Source organism: Rhipicephalus microplus, chromosome 1, assembly GCF_043290135.1.
Source record: "Rhipicephalus microplus isolate Deutch F79 chromosome 1, USDA_Rmic, whole genome shotgun sequence".
Classification (NCBI taxonomy): domain Eukaryota; kingdom Metazoa; phylum Arthropoda; class Arachnida; order Ixodida; family Ixodidae; genus Rhipicephalus; species Rhipicephalus microplus.
In genome coordinates this window covers 12,637,131-12,656,412 of record NC_134700.1, presented here as the reverse complement: position 1 = coordinate 12,656,412, position 19,282 = coordinate 12,637,131, and the positions used below count along the sequence as shown (strand labels likewise).

The window sequence follows — 19,282 nt, the reverse complement described above, 5'->3', positions numbered from 1 at the left end:
CGACACGTGATTGGTCAGCGGGTCGGGCTACGTCAGGCCGAGGCGGACGAGGCTTGTAACCTGTTAAAGGGAATGTCTGTTTTCAAGTTGCACGCTTGCTAGTTCACGTCCCTCGTCGAGAACATGACAGGAGGCATGTCATGGAGTAGAGTAAGCGCGCATTCTAGATAAGGGTCAGTTGGCGTCCGTGGGCTCATGCACAGGTCGACGTGGCCGATGACTGCCTCTGTGGCAGGCGGAAAATCAGTGGTGTGCTCTCCCATATGCGGAACAGGCACGTCGTACATTGGCACGTCAGCCATGGTGGCAGCATCCCGCACGTTCGGTCGTGTCTGGAGAGGGGAACGAGCTTCTGCTGCAGGGTACATCGTTGGAGATGCTAGTGGCTGCTGGCAGGACGCACAGAGCACTGAGGTGGATAGGGAGTCATCCTCGGACATCGTCGACAGTGAAGCCTGTGCAATTGGGGGCCGAGTAGCAGGCGTGACGATGTCCAGAATCGAAGCAGACTTCAGGGTGTGCGGCAATGTAGCCGTCATGGAGTCTGATATGGCCGAAAAGTCGTGGTCTGTGAAGGTTGGAGAAGACGTGCGAGTAACAAGCATGCCAGAAGGACCATCGGCCGAAGACTTTGAAAAAACGCACCTCGTAGCGGACTGGTCGTCAGCAGCAGGAACGAGTTGAAGAACCTCGTCGGGTCTGTGACTGGGCACAATAATCACTGCACTAGTGGACGGACGAGAGGTGCAAGGAGACGTTGTCGAGGAAATTAGGTTGCGGTCAGTGGAGAGCTTAAGGCGAGAGTGTACCGCACGCTGCGACGCAGGGAAAACCTAGAAGTCGCGAGTAAATGGATGCAGGCGGTAGGTGAGGTCGTAGCAGACAAGCACCGCAGAGCAGAGGTCATTGCTGCGGGCTGGAGCTTGAAGTTGCAGCGAGATGACGCAGCTCTACAGGAAGGGCGTTAAGAAGAATGGCGTGCATCAGCGGCTGGTCCAAGATGCCATTCACCGCAAGAATGGCGTCGAGCTGCATAAACCATACCTTGGGGTAGGTGGATTGGAACGACGGCACTGGCGGGCAAAGTCCCGGGAACATGGAAGCCGATGGCTCGTCGAAGAATGCGTTCTCCGGGTCACCACTGTAGCAACGAGAGAAGAGACGAGACGCGAGACGACGTTGTAAAGGTGGCTGACGGGGCCGTGCCAAACTCGCCTTTTCATTCGCACGCGCTGAAGTGGAGCCGCGGCGGCTGCCGGCATCCGACACGCCAGGCGCGTGAGCTTGTTTTATCCTTGCGCAGCTCGAGCTAGCCTCAGCTGCGCGAGAGGCACGGCGCAGTGGTCAAGAAAATGATGGTGATGATGATGACACTACAATTTCACTGTTTAAGCTCTGAAATGGTGAAGTCACCTGTCATAGTTTTGCTTTTTCTCGATGGCAACACATGTAGTGTTTTGCGAATGGAACGGATGATGACCTATATCCCTGGAAGCAGTCTAGTGGCATATTGCGCTATTTAGTGCATGAACTCCAGGCTTGCGCAGAATGTGCTACGCCACTAGAGAGTAGCAAGCATCGGGGAACATTAGACACCCAAGCTTTTAATATTAGCTCCTGGCAAAGGTTTCTCTCAAATATCGACTTTCATTTAGTCAAAAAAGCAACTCTCAGTCAAGCGAATGCCACGGTGACAACAGGATATTCCGCGGATTACTGGCACGAGCTATCTAGTATCGGCCCAGCAGACAACGTGCGAGCACCTCAATCAAGTAGTCGCGAACGACAAATGCCTTTGAAATGAGCTGGGTGTCCAGAACAACAAGTGCTTTTCGATTCTTCTTTCCAAGTTTTCGTTACACCTTAAACAATGCGAATACAGCCAAAAACCGGGCCGCATAGCAGGTCTGAATGCAGCCGCGGCATTCGTTTGCGCAAGAGACGGCGCGGCGGCATCTCTACTCCAGTTGCGGCGCCTGGCGGCGAAACGCCGCACTAGCTCTCATGTCCGCTTCCCATCGAAATCCGCTCCTTCGACCGGGCACTGAAAAAATAGAGGAGGCGCTGACTGAGCTCTAGTCCACTGCTTTATTCGTGGCCAGTTTTCAAGCTGCCGCTATGGCTCCAAGTTACCATAAGCAAGGCTGATCCGATTTATCATAGACTGAAGCGGAAACAATTTTAGGCGTTTCAGCACAGAAAAACTTAAACATCAGCACGAAAAAACTTAAACATCAAAAATGATTCGTCGCACTCATTGGCTCGCAACAGCTTTGACAGAGCAGTGGCGATGATATATCCTTTTCAAAGAAAAATACTTTCCAGAAGAAGCAAATGCTTTGACCGGTCCATAAAAAGTTTGCTCGTTTACATCCATAACTGCATTTACAAGTCACAGCAGAATAAAAGCATGAACAAGTGATGTAAGATTATAGGGCCCCTGTTCAGCGCTTGCCTGCTCTGCAATACCACAGCACAAGACGCGAAAGCGTCGCACAGGCGATTTGCACCGGAAAGAACCTACAAGAAAAATCATCACAGTGAAATTGTTGGCAAAATTTTGCTATGTTGTAACACTGCCTCATAACATTTTCATTCTCCCGTAAAAACAAAACTGAGTGATTACTTCTGTGATGTAAAACTTGGTTTTACTTGTTGGTTATTCCAGCGTTCAGCCAAAAGTGAACACTGTTCAAAGTAGGACAGCTCGTGCCCCCCTTGCCCCCCCCCCAGCTGATACGCCAATGATATAGAGGGATTTCACTGAAGACTTGTGCAAGACGTAGATGTGTGCTACCACCAATACGAGAAATCTGAGAGAACTTCATGAAGACGAGAACTTGGTGCCAACTTTTCCTCAGGGCACTTCGAAATGTCAGCTTCACAAATATTGCTTGTTCAACATCGCCCCTATGAGAGATGAAATATAGCTGGTATACTCTCACCCCAATAGTGAATGCAGTGGCCTTTGTGAGCTGGAACAAGCCTCGTGGGAGTGGGGCCTCCGGAGGAGGGGGCTGCGGTTGCCTTATCCATGGCTGCCTTACACTGCGCCATCTGGAAAACACATGAAAGTGCCAAATGAACTGCAATACCTACATGCTCATACATAGTTGGCACGTAATTTATATATATATATATATATATATATATATATATATATATATATATATATATATATATATATATATATATATATATATATATATATATATATATATATTGTGAGCATTGTTTATGCGTCCCATCTTTTTATCTGTACATATTCATCATCACTAGTCAAGCTTAGATTGTGGGGCACATACTCGAGACAATAAAGAAGAGTCTTGAGGGTACTGGACGTTATCTTACAAGTGGTAGAAAGTACTGCCCGATTCTTATATCCTCTCGCTCTCTCGAACAACCCCAGCGTCTTCTAGAACACATCCCTGGAGCTCCGTTCAGGCCGCAGCTTAAACGACCTGGGTTCGGTAATGTCGCAAGCCAACCAGCCCAGTGCAGCAGCTGAGCCACCGCTCCCACCGCCAAGAAACCCTTCTCACCTGGTCACCAGCCCTCAAAAGGATCCTCCGCTGTTCGCAGGGCTTTCGGGTGAAGACGTGGAAGACTGGCTCGAGGAGTATGACCGCGTGAGTGCCATCAACAACTGGGATGAGCCTGCGAAACTAACGCACGTTGCATTTTACTTGTGCAGCGTCGCAAAAACGTGGTTTTTAAACCATGCTAGAGATTTTTTGACATGGCCCGCCTTTACGCGCCAGCTCCGCCAGATTTTCGCCAACCCGTCGGTGCGCTCGGATATCGCCAAAAAAAGGCTTGGTGCACGTGTTTAACGCCCCGGCGAGTCTTACACTTCTTACATTGAAGATGTTCTCGCCCTTTGCCGCCGCATCGACAACCATATGGCGGAAAACGACCGTGTGCGCCACCTGCTAAAAGGCATTGCGACTGTTGCTTTTAATGCGCTTGTGGTGCAAAATCCCCAGACCGTAGCCGATGTTGTAGCTACCTGTCAGCGCCTCGAGGAGCTTCAAACCACTCGGGTGCAACCCGATATGCCTGATCTCAGCTCGAGTCACGACACAACAGAGCTGCGTGCATTGATCCGCTCTATCATCTGCGAGGAACTTCATGCACAGGCTTCACCTCGCCCCCTTGATATCCGAACGACGCCACCTGCTACTAGTTTACGCGACGTTGTGAGGAAGGAACTGGCATTGATCACAGGTACACTAGTTCCGAGTTCACATCCCGTGCCCATTCCAAGTTATGCTCACGTTGCTGCAGCGACACCTGCGCCCCAGCAAAGGCTGGCCTCGATGACAATCTCACCAGTTCCAAGCTCATATCCTGTGGCCATGCCAACTTATGCTCAAGCTGCTGCTAGGACACCTGCACCCCAGCAAAGCCCAATGCAGCTACCAGCGGCCAAATCGCATGGTTCGCTCAACTCACTCGCACTGCGACCATCTTCCCAGCCTTACAACGACTTGCTTCTATTGCGGCATCCGTGGTCACATTTCAAGGTTTTGCCGACGCCGTCCGCGAGACGAAAGACGAAGCTACGATAACTTTGAACGGGACGACTTCTACCCCACTAGACCACCCTATCGCCGGCTGTATCTGAACAGCACATGTCCGTCGCCGTCTCCGCAGAACTTTGGCTCAGTTGGCAGTTCCTGTTTCTCACGTCGTCGCTCACCTTCACCGATGCGACGTTCCTCTTCTCCTCTCTGACCTTCTACTTCAATTTCTGACCGCCAACTGGAAAACTAAACAGTGCAGCTTTGGGAGGGAAAGCTGCATCTTTGGAACTGCGTCAAACTCCTCCGGACCGCCCATCAAATGTTTTATTAGTGTACGTTGAAGGTATACAGAGGCACTGGTAGACACAGGCGCATCACTTTCTGTAATTCGTGCAGACTTTTGTGCCCGCTTGAAAAAAGTTAGGACGCCATACGATGGCCCTCTCCTTCGTTGCGCAAATGGAGTCCCTATTCAGCCTTCAAGTGTTTGCACAGCCCGTGTTTTCATAGAAGGCATCCTTCACCACATTCAGTTTCTTGTACTTCCTTGGTGCACTCACACAGTAATTTTAGGATGGGACTTTCTTTCTTCGGCATCAGCTTTCATATCGTGTCGTCAGCTAGTAATTGAAATGCCAGCTACTGAGAGTTCATCTGATGTCAATCCATACAACTTCCGTTTCGTTGCTGCCGCTGATTGTTTCATTTCGCCAGGAGATGAACAAATTCTCACGATCACTTCGGATACTACAGTTAACGGTGACGTGTTCATAGCCCCATCAGTTCGCTCCAAACCTGCGGGGCTTACCATAGCACCCGGCCTTATGCGGTTTAATGACAGTAAAGCATTGGTCACCGCCTTGAATTCAACTTCATCGCCAGTGATGCTGCCCCAACGCACTGCTGTGAGCTGCTTCGCTGACAGCGAGCCTTTCTCGCTGGTTCCCCTTCACGCAGAATCAACACCTTTGTCTGCTACAACTGATGTGAAGGCTACCACTGTTGCTTTAAATTACACCATAAGTCCTCACCTCACTGCCGAGCAAAAGAGAGACCTCTTAGACCTTCTCCAAAAGCACAACCTTTTGTTTGATGTACATTCCAAAGTTCTCGGCCGCCCCTCCGTTGCAGAGCACAGCATCGAAACCGAAGGCTGCTCCATTGTACGCCGCCGCCCATACTGTCTGTCTTCGGCGGAACGGCAAATCATTGAGGAAAACGTCACCGACATGCTCAAACGGGATATTATTCGACCTTCATCCAGCTCTTGGTCGTCTCCTGTGGTCTTGATTCGGAAAAAGAATAGCTCTGTCCGCTTTTGTGTTGATTACAGAGCACTCAATAAGATCACGAAAAAATACGTATATCCGTTGCCACGCATAGATGATGCCCTGGACTCCCTACAAGGCGCAGAATATTTCTCCAGCCTCGACCTCCGATCCGGGTATTGTCAAATACCTATGCGCGCAGCAGACAAGGAGAAAACAGCATTTGCGATGCCTGACGGGCTTTACGAATTTAACGTCATGCCTTTTGGCTTATGCAACGCTCCAGCAACATACGAGCGCATGATAGATACCGTCTTACGTGGTCTCAAATGGAAACATGTTTATGTTACTTAGACGACATCGTAATTTATTCTTCTACTTTTCCTCAGCACCTTAAGCGTTTGGATGAAGTTCTAACGTGCATTTCGAACGCTGGTCTACAGCTCAATACAAAGAAGTGCCACTTCGCCAGCACAAGCATCAAAGTATTCGGTCACCTTGTCAGCAAAGATGGGACGCATAAACAATGCTCACAATATATATATATTCTGGTTAAATCCTAGTTAATTCCCAATATTTCCACGGTGTGTATTTCGCATTGTAAGTACGAGCACACAATTTAAAGTGACGGTCAGCACCAGTCCAGTTAATCTAAAAACTTTAGGTGCCATGTGTTAATTCCGAATTTCACCGCAAATCTGCAGAAATTATGGCCATTAAGAGCCACAAGGCAATGCAAAACAACGATACTAATGAGTGGCAGCTGAAGCGCACCAGTCTCGTTAGTTCCAGCGCATAAAAGTAAATAAAAAAAACAGTCTCATGATAAACCGTGCATTTGCGGAAAACAAAACATGCTTCCCCGCAACACAGCAATGATGCGTGAGCAGCATATTGCATGTTTCTCGCTATATCAGCGCGTCATGATTTACTTATTCTTTCTGGGATAATAAAGAAATTTAATAGAAGACAGTTTGGCGGAATTCACTATGTATGCGAACCTCCAATTTCTGGTTTCTACAGCGATTTGCATTCTCGCACTACATGTAGAGTTCCTGCCTGCAGCGCCGACTTCGAAAACTAAGTTTGAAAGATTCAGCGATCATGTTTTTCAGCCAAAACATCAATAATACAGACAGGCAGGCTAGTTGGTTTTGCTGCATAATGAAACTTTAGCGAACACACACAATGACACAGACGAATGGTTCACAAGGACCAGTGCAGACTAGCAACTCACTTTTATTCAATGAAAAAACAGAATATATACTCTTTTCAGCACGTAATGACCACTGCACATGAGCAAAACGACATAGTACATTCCGTCACATAAACCAATGAATCGTTTAACAGATACAGTGCAATATCACATGTTCAGCAATTCAATTTCTTCTTCATTCAGCGATTCGGTGCTGTCATGAAGAGGGAATACTTACAGTCTCCTGCTCTTCAGCTTTTGCAGGCACCAGTCGTCTCAGGCGATGCGCAATTCATGCCCTCTTGGATCAACGAAGCATGCTACACTGAACAGTGCCCGGTGCTTCATTGCTGTCAGCCGTGTTCCGATGCGCTGGATTTCACAGCTGCCTTCCCAGATATCAAGTATATCGTTCTTCAACCGGCATGGGCATCGCATCTATCGACCACGAACTATTTAGGAGCCTGTTTCGCCAGCCGCTGCTGGGTTTCGGTGCTGTCATGAGGACCGGATACTTACAGTCTCTTGCCTTACTGTCACGTTTCCGTTTAATGATATGACGGGTCTCGTGTGACAGCATCGAAACCCTACCTTTCATGTATTGTGCATAGTTATTTTCATTGCCTGTCTTGAGACAATCGCTGAGAAATCTCGGGTTGTGTTTTCTGTGCTGAGGGGGCGTTTATTGCTGTCAAGGGAGGTCGAGATGAATCCGCGATCGTTCACTTGAGAACAAGAACAGGGTCTCCTTGAAGCATTGTCTTCACTGCCAAAAATACACGACGATCAGAATAAGGTTCTGGATGCGCTCAAGGAAATAAAGCTAATCAAAAGGCTGCCAACGATAAGCTTACAGAACTTACGGCTCGACTGGCAGCGATTGAATACGACGTTGGTGGCCTAAAAGAGTTGGGGGCCAAGGGAGCCAAGGGAGGAAGGCCAAGGCCTTCCTCCCTTGCAGCTCAGTTGGACCAGGTCAAAAGGCACTAAGATGACCTTAAAAATAGGTCGCACAGAAATAACCTGGTCTTTTACGGATTGAAAGATAAAGTAGGCGAGAGTTGGGAAGGCTCTGAACATCAGATGCTGTCTTTTTGCTCGGACCATCTGGGTGTCAAGGTGACGTCAACGAACATTGAACAAGTGGCTCACAGGGTTGGTCGCTTTACTACCTCAAAGAATAGGCCTATTGTAGCACAGTATTGTTCCTTCAAAGAAAAGCAAAATGTACATACGAGTGCACACAAGCTAAGAGGAACCACTCTGTCAATAAGCGAGGATTACTCAAGCAAAGTTCGTTTGGAAAGGCGAAAACTGGTCACATTTGCCAAAAAATGCAAAGAAACATTCAGGCTTCGCTTCAATAAGCTGATTATAGGGGCCAAAACATTTCTCTATAATTCCTCCAGTGATGACGTGCGACCGTTGCGATAACAATCAAAGATTCCGTTCGATGCCAAGGGCACGATCAGCTAGAACTGGTGTTTATCGTTGTAAACTGCCAGAGCATAAAAAATAAGAATGGTGCATTTTTAGACCTTGTAGCTACTATGAATGTCAATATAATTTCTGGCATAGAGTCATGGCTCGACGACAGTATTTACAATGCAGAAGTGTTTTCTTCACATATGAAAGTCTATCGCAAAGATCGCGATGCACGCGACAGGGGAATTTTTATATTGGGTAACAACAGATTAACAAGCGTGTCTGCATCAATTACTAGCCTTCAGTACGAAGCTGTGTGGTGTAAAATTGAGCTGTCACAAGAGCAACACATTGCGATGAGCTGTTTTTATCGGCCACCCAACTCCAACAATGCGCAGCCATTGGAAGCTTTGTCTGAAGCACTGGTTATGTTAGGAACTGAGTATATATTATTAACCTTTTGGATATTGACTGGATAAGCCATGCTTTCGTCGTGCGCTCGCGGTCCGGCCCGTACCTGGCACTCTAGGAACTCATTAGGGAACACGCATTGTATGGTATAACTGTCAGTTCAAGCGCACGAATAAACAGAAAGGAAGAGAGGACAAGCGCTTTCTCGCAACTAAACGATTTATTAGAAAGGGAAGAATATATAAACAGGCAATCAAAAAACAATGCATACGTGTGCAGGCAATAAGTACACTTGTGGCACCTCGAGAACACAGGGTAAAAGAAGAAAGATTACCTCGAAACATAATTTAGAAAAGCCCAATCTTTCTCGTGCAGCAAAACTGAAGGCTGGCTGACGCATTGTTCACCCCTTTTTCTAATGTGGAAAGCTTCTGTCAACTCACAAGTTAATTGATTGTTAAATCGAAAAACCACTTCAGTATCCTGAAAAAAAGGATAACAACCGCACTCCCTGCAATGAGCCGCGAGATGCGATGCACCCAAGAATTTCAAAAAAGAATCGTGCTCTCTAAGACGCATTGCATCAGTTCGTTGCATCTCCCACAAGGTGCACTGGGCAATGTGTTACCAAACTGAATCTTGTTTTTTGTAATCATCCCGCCTTTATAAGATTGATTGATTGATATGTGGCGTTTAACATCCTAAAACCACCATATGATTATGAGAGACGCCGTAGTGGAGGGCTCCGGAAATTTCGACCACCTGGGGTTCTTTAACGTGCACCCAAATCTGAGCACACCGGCCTACAGCATTTCCACCTTCATCGGAAATACAGCCGCTGCAGCAGGGATTCGATTCCGGGACCTGTGGGTTAGCTGCCGAGTACCTTAGCCACTAGACCATTGCGACGGGGCCCCGCCTTCGTAAGGTCAGTTACAATTAGGACTGGGATTAGTGATCATCTATAACTGGGTTTAGTGGTTTGGTTTGCCCAAACCTAAAGTTGAAGAAAATATGTCACCGCGAACCATTTATCTCTATGAAAACAGTAACTATGAAGTGATATCCTTCAAGCTTACTCTGTTTTTTACTGAGTTCCAAGAGTGTTCTTCGATCATGAACATTGCCAGTCTTTGGGAACTTTTTAAAACCAAGCTTGCTAGTTATGTCAATAGTCATGTACCTTCCAAAGTTATTTCCGGAAAACAGAGAGCTGACAAACCCTGAATTACGACAAGCCTCAGAAAGTTAATTAATAAAAAAAAATCACACTTTGAAGCATTTTCGTTCATCAGGAACTGCTGATGTCCAAGAAAAAAATCACCGAGTTAAGTCGACTGTTAAAAAAAATCAAGATAAGCGAAAGATAGCTTTTTTGCTTCCCTGGAAAGAAAGCCGATTCCAATCCCAAGGATGTTTGAAAATATGTGAAATCAAATAAGATGGATTCTGTTGGCATTCCGGACATAACTGATGGAGAAACAACCTTTTCGGAAGATGCAAAGAAGGCAGCCTGCTTGAACCAGTATTTTCAATCAGTGTTTTCCGAACCATTTCAAAGTGAAATGCCATGTAGGACACCCCAGTAATTTGAACCTATAAATAACATTGTTATTTCGGCTAGTGGTGTGTGCACTCTTCTTGAATGACTTCAACCAAACTCGCCTCCAGGACCGGATGCCATTTCTAATCACGTATTGAAGAGGTGTGCAAGTGCTCTAGCACTATTTTCAGCCGTCCTATTTTCAAAATCGCATGAAGCTCAGAAGCGGCAGTCTGAATAGAAGTTACCAAATGTTGTGCCACTACCAAAGTCTGGAAACAAAAATAATGTTGCCAACTACCGGCCAATTTTTCTGAGCAGTGCATGTTGTAAAACTCTTGAAGACGTTATATATAGTGGTATTATAAAGCACTTGGAAACGAATAATTTTTTCTGTGCACTACAGCATGGTTTTAGATCTGGTCTGTCATGTGTTACACAACTGTGCGAATTTTCTCATGATGTTTTAAGTTCATATGATAAAGTTTATCAAGTCAATGTGGCATTTCTTGACTTTCAGAAAGCGTTCGACACCGTTCCACATGCTCTTTTATTACATAAATTATATTTTTTAGGTCTCCCTGCATCTGTTCTCAGTTGGTTGAGGGATTAATAAACTTCTAGAAAACAGTACATCCGAGTAAATGATTTGTCTTCTTCATACGTTAGCGTATTTTCTGGGGTGCCACAAGATTCGGTATTGGGTCTTTTACTCTTTTTGGTCTATATTAATGACTTGTCAGAGACGCTAACATCAAACGTTAGGCTGTACGCAGATGATTGTGTTATTTATAGATCAATACACAGTATGGACGATATTTGTGCTTTACAACGTTGTTTTGCCACTGTGGTAAGATGGTATGAGAAATGGAAGATGTGTTTGAATGTAAAAAAAGTTGCTTCCTTAGCTTTACCAGAAAATGGAAACCTTTTCACTCGTCCTACAGCTTGTCAGAAGCACAACTTGACCGTGTTGAACATTTTAAATACCTTGGTGTATACTTGTCTGCCGATTTATCTTAAAATAAGCACATAGGTTACGTAACTGGCAAGGCCAACATCTAATCTATAAACTTGAGCGCTTACAAAACCACACAGCGCAGTTTGTCAGTAATAATTACAATTTTTACCACAGTGTTACATGCATTAGGAATAACATAGGATGGAAGCCTCTTGAGCAGCGCAGGAAATTCTTGCGATTAAATTTTTCCCGTTCTATATTCCGTAATGAAATCCGCATTAACAAGAGTTTACACATGATGAGCTCACACTGCTTGTCACATGGAAATGATCACTGAAAAAAAAAATCCGGGAGGTTAGCTGTCGTACTGGTGCCTTTGCAAAATTTTTTTTTTTCCTTTTACCATTTGTGAATGGAGTAATTTCGATGCCCGTGTTGTTGATCTTCCATCTGATGCTTTTTGTTCATCACTACAAGATGTGTGCTTTTTGAGAATACACAGGAGGTGCTGCGCAAATGTATGCCATTTTCGATGGCACCAACGTGCGCTTTCACTGTGATACTGTTTTTTTTTCTTCATTTCTCATTCCCCTACAATAATTCCCACATGAGCGATGTTGGTTCCACTACTAAGTAAATAAATAAACAAATTCACAAGGGTGACTGACATACGTCTTTCAGTCTAGAGATATACGTTTCTGCTATTTCTCAAGTTGTGTCATTAGGGTGAACATAAAGAACATCAGTTCGATTAAACAAAGGACTACATGAACTATAAGAACAACGCGCACAATGTATTGCTAGATGCATTTCCGGCCTTCCCATTGTGGGGTCTCAAACTGGTGAGTATTGCCACGCTCTTGGAGTAAAAGGACACAGTAGACAGTCGGAACAAGCCACACCATAAACACATTTTTTTAACTAATTTTTGATCAACAATATTGTCAGCCGAATTATTATAACATCAATTGTGATCAACATGCTAAGACATCCTTACACAATATTACTCAGCACGTAGCAGCATAACAAACACAAGAGCACACAAAAGGTGGCGTCGCCAACGCTTAACTCACCGCGTGAGCCCCTGGCAGATGATTCGCGGTGCCGTGCACCGGCGATACGCCACGGAGCAACCTTTAATGCCAAACGCCACCAGCCGAAGAAACTCGCTCAACTCTCTCGCCCGCCACCAAGGCTTACCTTCCACCCGGGTTCCCCGTCGGCGCTATGGCTCTACCAACCATGATGATGTTAGTGGTGATCACCGTTCGCGAACACAACGCCACCTATCGCTCAATAGTTGTCAACTCCGAAATACGGCTCATGTGGGAGACACGTGCGCCACGTGACACAAACAACTTTACAAGAAGTGTCAGCCCCTCCACATTTTTCCAACCTTAATTCAAACCATATTCCGAAAAGAGAAGAAATTCGTTTCACAAGCTCTAATAAAACATGACAACCCATGTCCCCACATAAGGTCCGTGCATGACGACACCGCCACCGGTTGACATTGCTGCACTGTCCGGTTCGACGACTTCACTTCAGTACCGGTCCTGTAACAGCAATGTTGCCGTCGGCGTGACGAACCGTCACTCACGCTGACACGTCTTCTGGTTGCGACCAGCACTCACGAGGGTGCCAGACTGCAGGCAGTTACGCAGATACCAGGCATCTCCATCGCCCGACCTCACGACCGCATTCCTGGCCAGCGGCGCTAACAATGTGCAGAAGACAGCCAGCTGCGGGTTACATCACTCCCGCTGCGTACATTCCGAAACACTCGAAAGAACAATACAGTAGGCCAAAGGGAAAGGAGCTTCGGGCTCCTCGCCCACATGAAACGATGGTCATTACTGCTAGCTAATACATCGGCGGCGACCAAGATGCCCATCAAAATAAAACAAAAATCACTTTTTTCTAACTCGTGCATCACGAGCTACAAAAAAGATGAGGGAAGCAAAGTGCAAAACCTCCACGCCACGATCCACCTAGTTGTGCCACGTGTGAGAGGCGGCTCCGCAGAGCCTTAGGCCTAATGAGTCACTCGACAACAACCGGCATCCACCAAGCACCCAGCCTAGACGCAGAAGAGGCAGCTGCAACGAAACATCCACTCTGTAAGGTGGCCTTATCGCTTGCCGCACACAGCAGCTTACCGAGCGATCGGCGTCCACAGTCCCGGACGGTGTTATGACGCCTTGGCATGGAGCCCCAATACCAGGCAGCAACGACACCCAACTCTCTCAGTCCAAAGAGGTACAACAAGCTATTTACAGAAAATCGGACCACCCACGAACCTTCCGTACCCTTGAAGCTTCCGTCCATTCGTTCTTGCTTCCGTCTGTCCATGCGTCCATCTGTGTGACCATCTGTGCGTCCATCTGCCCGTCCGTGCGTGCATCTATTTGTGCACCTGCACGTCCATCCTTGCGTCCGTCCATCCATCCGTGCGTCCGTCCATGCATCTGTCTGTGTGTCCGTTTGTCCATCTAGTCAACACTCTAAGTACCATCATCTCGCATCTTTTCATCATATATTCCGCATAGAGAAGCACCGCCATCCAGCGGACATTCCAAGGACTAAACGTGAGGTGGCCCACGCACACTTTTTTACGGCTTGCGCTTCGTGTCTACTTCCTACCTTTAAACACCTAGATTTCATGGTATATACAAGTTCACTGTATTGATGGCACTGCGGCGCAACGCTTGCTTAACCTTTCTAAAACCCAGGAGGTTACGCCCAGCGAGTATAACATAGCAACCTTTTCCTGTCAGATAGTGCTCAATGTACATGCCAATGGCTGCTAATGGAAATGAGAGACGGGAGAATTCAGCTTTTACTTTCTTACGGCTTGTGCTTCTTATCTACTTCCCACCTTTAACCACCTTGAGTTCATGGCATATACTAGTTCATTGTATTCATGGCACTGCGGCCCAACGCTCGCTAAACCCTTCTAAAACCAAGGAGGTTACGCCCAGCCAGTATAACCTAGAAGCCCTTTCTTGTCAGATAGTGCACAATGTACATGCCAATGGCTGCTAATTGGGAACGAGATACAGGAGAATTCGGCTTTAATTAACGCGCTCACTGCAAATTTTTTTTTGTTCAACAACGCACAGGAGAAATCTCCCACCGGCACCACCTCGCAGGTCAAGCGTAAGACTGGTTACGCACTACGACTACGGACGAACGGGTGCCACTTTAAGAAGCTTCGCCCCTAAAAATCGACTGATCGCGCTGTACCATTCACTGGTCACACCTACATAAAGGCACTGGATCTTGGAACTCCAAGATAGTACCAGTGGGATATTTCTCTTGTGCATTGTTGAACAATAAAAATTTGCAGTGTGCACGTTATCTAAAAAGGGTCTGCAGTCTCTTGTTTCAATCTGAGTCTTCTGTCTCTCACTGCCCATTACAGTGATTGGCATGTTCCAGAAGGAAACACCGGTCCTTCACTGCGTGCTTTGTGCCAGCCCAGGTTTCTCTTCTGCACAACCCCACGATCAGCGCCAGCATAAACGTCGCCGCCAGTGTAAGCATTAGTACCCACTGCTTCGCATCTACGCATGGTTCCCTTTAGCGAGAAATAGCTTAATTTTTTGCAGCGAAAACTGTTATGAGGTCACAACTCGAGTCACGCGCAGCTGTCTGCTGCCGCCATCGGTGTCCGTTACCACATTTGTGGGAAATTAGGAAAAACCTTGCACCAATGACACAGTGGTGCTCAAACCCGGGTCCGCAGGGTGCCAGCCCAGTATTCTACCACTCAACTACACCGGTGCTTGTGACTTGTTGTCAAACTTGCCTTAAGCAGGCTTGATGTCTGGAAAGCAATCGCGTTAATACGACTTATAAAACGTTTTAAAACAGCGAAAGAGCAACCAGTCATCGCACAATGCAAATAGCGTAACAAGTGGGCTGTCCAATGCTTGTTCTTGTTCCCCTATTAACTGTGGTGTATACCCACTTCAGCCATAATTTCTCATTGTCAGCCACTGGATGAACAATTGGCACAAAATTCCTTGCAAGTGTTTAGCCGATACCACGCTTCTCAGAAGAATGACGAAAAATAGCACAGTGAATGCCGGCCTACTACCCACATTAATTTATTATTAATGGCCTAGTGGGTGTTAAACAAGTGTGCTTGCAATAGTTACCCAATGAGTGTTTCGAAAAAACTCTGAAAGGCCACTCTTCCAGCTTTCGCTGTGACTGTGCTGCGCCTTCCGCGCAGGCCTGGCGTTTTTGCAAGCAAGGTTGAGAGACTAATGCCTAGTTCACACTGAAACATCCGCTTTCTACGGCGACCGAAATTCCCATGCCACCGAAACGCAGCGTTGTTCGCACTGGAAGCGCCCCGCGCCGCCGAATATGCCATCTACCACGGGGCGAACGCGGGATGGATGCGCTGTCACTCGGTTGTTGTCACGGCTCGCAAACGCCACTAAGCTATCCGGTGGTGTATACTTCAACGATTCTCGTACGCAAGAAGCAAGAAAAGACAGTACTGCTTACTTTGCTGGCAAGTGGCTGTCTTGTAATGCACGAAGAGCAGAAAAACGACCGACGCCAGCGGCGTTGGTGGGTTCGTTTTGCTCGGCAAGACCGCAACAAGCTCGGTCACGCCAACAGCAAGCTCGGTCACCTCTTCCACGTAATACGGACGCGAAGTAGGCACAGAGTAGGTTAAACTCCCGTTGGTTTCAACATTCAGTTACGTGCACTGCGGCATAACAAGTGAGTTGTGCTTGGCCGCCATTTTTTGAAATTCCTTGACTAGCGCTCCTATTGGTCCGCATTGACCAATTCGGTGGCAGACGCCGCAAAAATCGGTCAGAGAGCGATCGGCGCGGAGAGGGCCCTTTCGGCGGATCTCGCCGCCGCCGAACCGGATTCGGAGCACTTTCAGCGGCCGGAATGCTCAGTGTGAACGCGGCCTAAAAGGGGGATAAAAATTCACTTGAATGGGAATGTTTTAAATATATTCACATATATTAACGATTTGGGCTTAAACATGCAATGAGATGCGTTCACCCAAAGTGAGATAAAAACATTCAGAAGAAAAGGCAAAAGTCCAATGTTCACATCTGAACAGCCCAGTGATACCTGCCTACAGCTCCTAAACATAAAGCATATTTTTGATAAAGACCAAGAATGTAGTGCAACTGCATTGTTTACAGTTTGCAAAACAATTTGCACTGGCCGTTCATTGCAAACAATGCGGCTGCACTCCATTCTTTTCCAACACTAAGATTCTGTTGCATCATGAACAGATAACAAGAGAAGTCACCGAAGCATTTCGAAAGGAGAAAAATACTATGGACCATTTCCCCGAAGGGAACCCGGATGTGATGCGAAGCAGCAGCGGTGTGCACGGCATTAACCAGGTTGAAACAGGCGTAAACGCGGGTCCTGGAAGAACGGTTTAGAGCAAAACTTCGTGTAGCATTTACTCGAGTAAATGTTCGTTTGAAACGCAAAGACACGGGAAACAGAACGCGATGAAAATGCTTGCGCTCTGCTTCATTGGCTCACCTCTCGTCAGTGTTACTCGCACACTGTCTGTATTCTCGAACGCGATTGGTGTTCTTGACTCCCACCTCCTCGGTGTCGCTGGTCTTCTACTGCCGACACTTGCGTTTGGCTTCCCTGGCTCGCACCTCGTTGGTGTTGACATCGCCATTCGGGAACGCAATCTGCTGCGCTAACCCTCGCAACGCCGACGACAGCGGAGAAAGGTACACGCACACTAGCGGGAAGCATGCTGTGACGGTGTCCTGCTTGTCGACCTGCAGTCCACATCGTCGGCGCCACAAGAATATCAACGTGCGCGCAGCGTGCGCACCCGCCGGTTCGTGGCTTCTTATCGCCGACAGATGGAGAGAGGTGGCGCGGGTGAGATGATGCCCACGTGAGGAGTGGGCATGAGCGTTGCGAGCGATAGAGAGGGTGAAGCGAGAGCTGACACGTGGCGAGTGCGCGGCAGGCGAGAGAGAGAGACGTCACTGCGCACTGCTAGGAGGGCATGACCTACTTGGCACTGCTCCAACACCAGTGGCGAGGGGAGCGGTGCGGACAGAGGGACAGCGTTACACAGGCTAGTCAAAGAGCTGCTTCGCATCTACAATGCATCAGTCTACTATCTATCACGCTAAGTCACACTGGATTTCCATATCTAAGCACCACCTGCACATGTTGTTTACAAAAATTATCTGTTTTCTGTTCCCTTTTTACTTCACCTTTATATTCCCATATTATTTCTTTCATAAATTTCAGTTGTGAGTCAGCGCCCGTGTTTGTCATCTCCATCCCTCAGTGTGCTATTAAAATTAAGATGTGCAATGAGCGCATGTTTGTAACCTCTAGGAAAGACACATTGCAATCTATAGCCTGCCACTGACACGGTGGAGAGTATGCTGCTGGAGGCATCAAACTATATTCGAATGGCACAACGGTTTCTTCACCTAGACGCTTTAGTTGAACTGAGTAGGGCTGTCTCAACGAAGGTCGATTTTAAAACAGAGCAGAGCTGGACAAACCTGAGCTTCCAAGCTGTCGCGTTGTGTGTCCGCCAGAGGACGTGCATATGCTTGTTTTCCTTCTAGCCTTCTAACACCTGTTTCAGACCTTACATTGTGAATATTAAGTAATGTCTGATGAAAATTTTTTCCACATTTCCCTTCTAGCCTGTCTGTGCGTCCTCCTGCCCTTGAACTTTATGTTAAAGTTTGTGCTTCTCCGCCATCAGTGAATCTCGAAGCAATCTCCATGCTTTTTGTTTCTTGTGCGCATTTCGACACCCATTATTTCCCCAAGGGACACGTCGTTTGCCAGGCAGTTCACTTGTTTGTAGAACACATTCGGTTTTAGCACAAAAAAAAAAAGCTGTGCAGTAGTCCACAGTAGCCTCTATGCTTAATGTACACATATCAGTCCACATTAAGAGGGTATCTCTCCGAAATTGTTTCCAATCAGTTTTTTCGGAGAGCCATTCGGGAATCTGTGAAGGTCATTCATGCGATGTTGGTTTACTCAAGACTGCTGGAAAATGGTCACTTCCATAAGGATTGTTTATGGTTTCCATCGAAGCAGGGGTAGGAGCGATGAAGATACAATGCTTAGGTCTATGAAGAAGTAGGTATTATTAGCGAGGCTGTAGTATGTAGGCTCTTTTTGATTCAGGAGACACATGCCGGAAGTGAAAAGGAACTGTTTGATTAGACGACCTTGCGCGTCGCAGCGAGAGCCACCCCATAGACTACTATGCTCATTAAAATCCCCTTCGACAAGATATGTTTTCAGGAGGTTTATTTATCAAGGATTGGAATTCATCTTCATGAAGTTGGTGGTGTGGAGGTATGTATACAGAGCAAATGATGAAGAGTTTGTTTAGAAAAAACACTTGAACAGTCACTGCCTCAAGTCACTGCCTCAAGAATAGCAGTTAACATGCTATTCTTTGGTTGCCGCTAACAGCTACACCTTTGGATGATGCTATGGCATCATCACGGTTCTTTCAAAAAATGATATAACTAGATAGAAAGTGTGTTTTGATTTTAACTGTGTTTCCCACACACACAGCACTTTTGGTGACTGTTTGTGTAAATGTTCTTGGACTTTTAACTGTGTTTCCCACACACACAGCACTTTTGGTGACTGTTTGTGTAAATGTTCTTGGACATCGTCGATGTTTGTAAGGAGTCCACTGGCATTCCATTGTATAATGTGTGTTCCCGTATTGGAAGGGAAGTAGTGCTGTGTATACGTAAAAGAAGTGACTTTTTTTAAGTGAGAAGTTGTAGCTTAAGTAGCAGGGACATCATCAGGCCCTGTCATTGGATTCTTGGTTTTCTTAGCGCACTCCAGGGAGCTAAGCCGCACTTCCAGGACCCGAGGTACCATATTTGAGTCCCTTGCCTCATGTGAAGCATTGGACACCCGCGTACC

General features: G+C 46.8%; 1 protein-coding gene across 5 annotated transcripts in view; it reads right to left on the bottom strand.

Annotated features, from left to right (window-relative positions):
* The window catches only part of rho-7 (rhomboid family intramembrane serine protease rho-7), a 376,470-nt gene that overhangs the window by 346,143 nt on the left and 11,045 nt on the right, over positions 1 to 19,282 (bottom strand). For all 5 annotated transcript variants that reach the window (XM_075887456.1, XM_075887447.1, XM_075887453.1 and 2 more), the window contains exon 2: positions 2,946 to 3,057. Coding sequence is in view for 4 of the 5 variants with exons in the window: in XM_075887447.1 (XP_075743562.1) it covers positions 2,946 to 3,057 (112 nt within the window). In the remaining variant the exon portion in view is untranslated. The remainder of the gene's footprint in view (positions 1 to 2,945; positions 3,058 to 19,282) is intronic.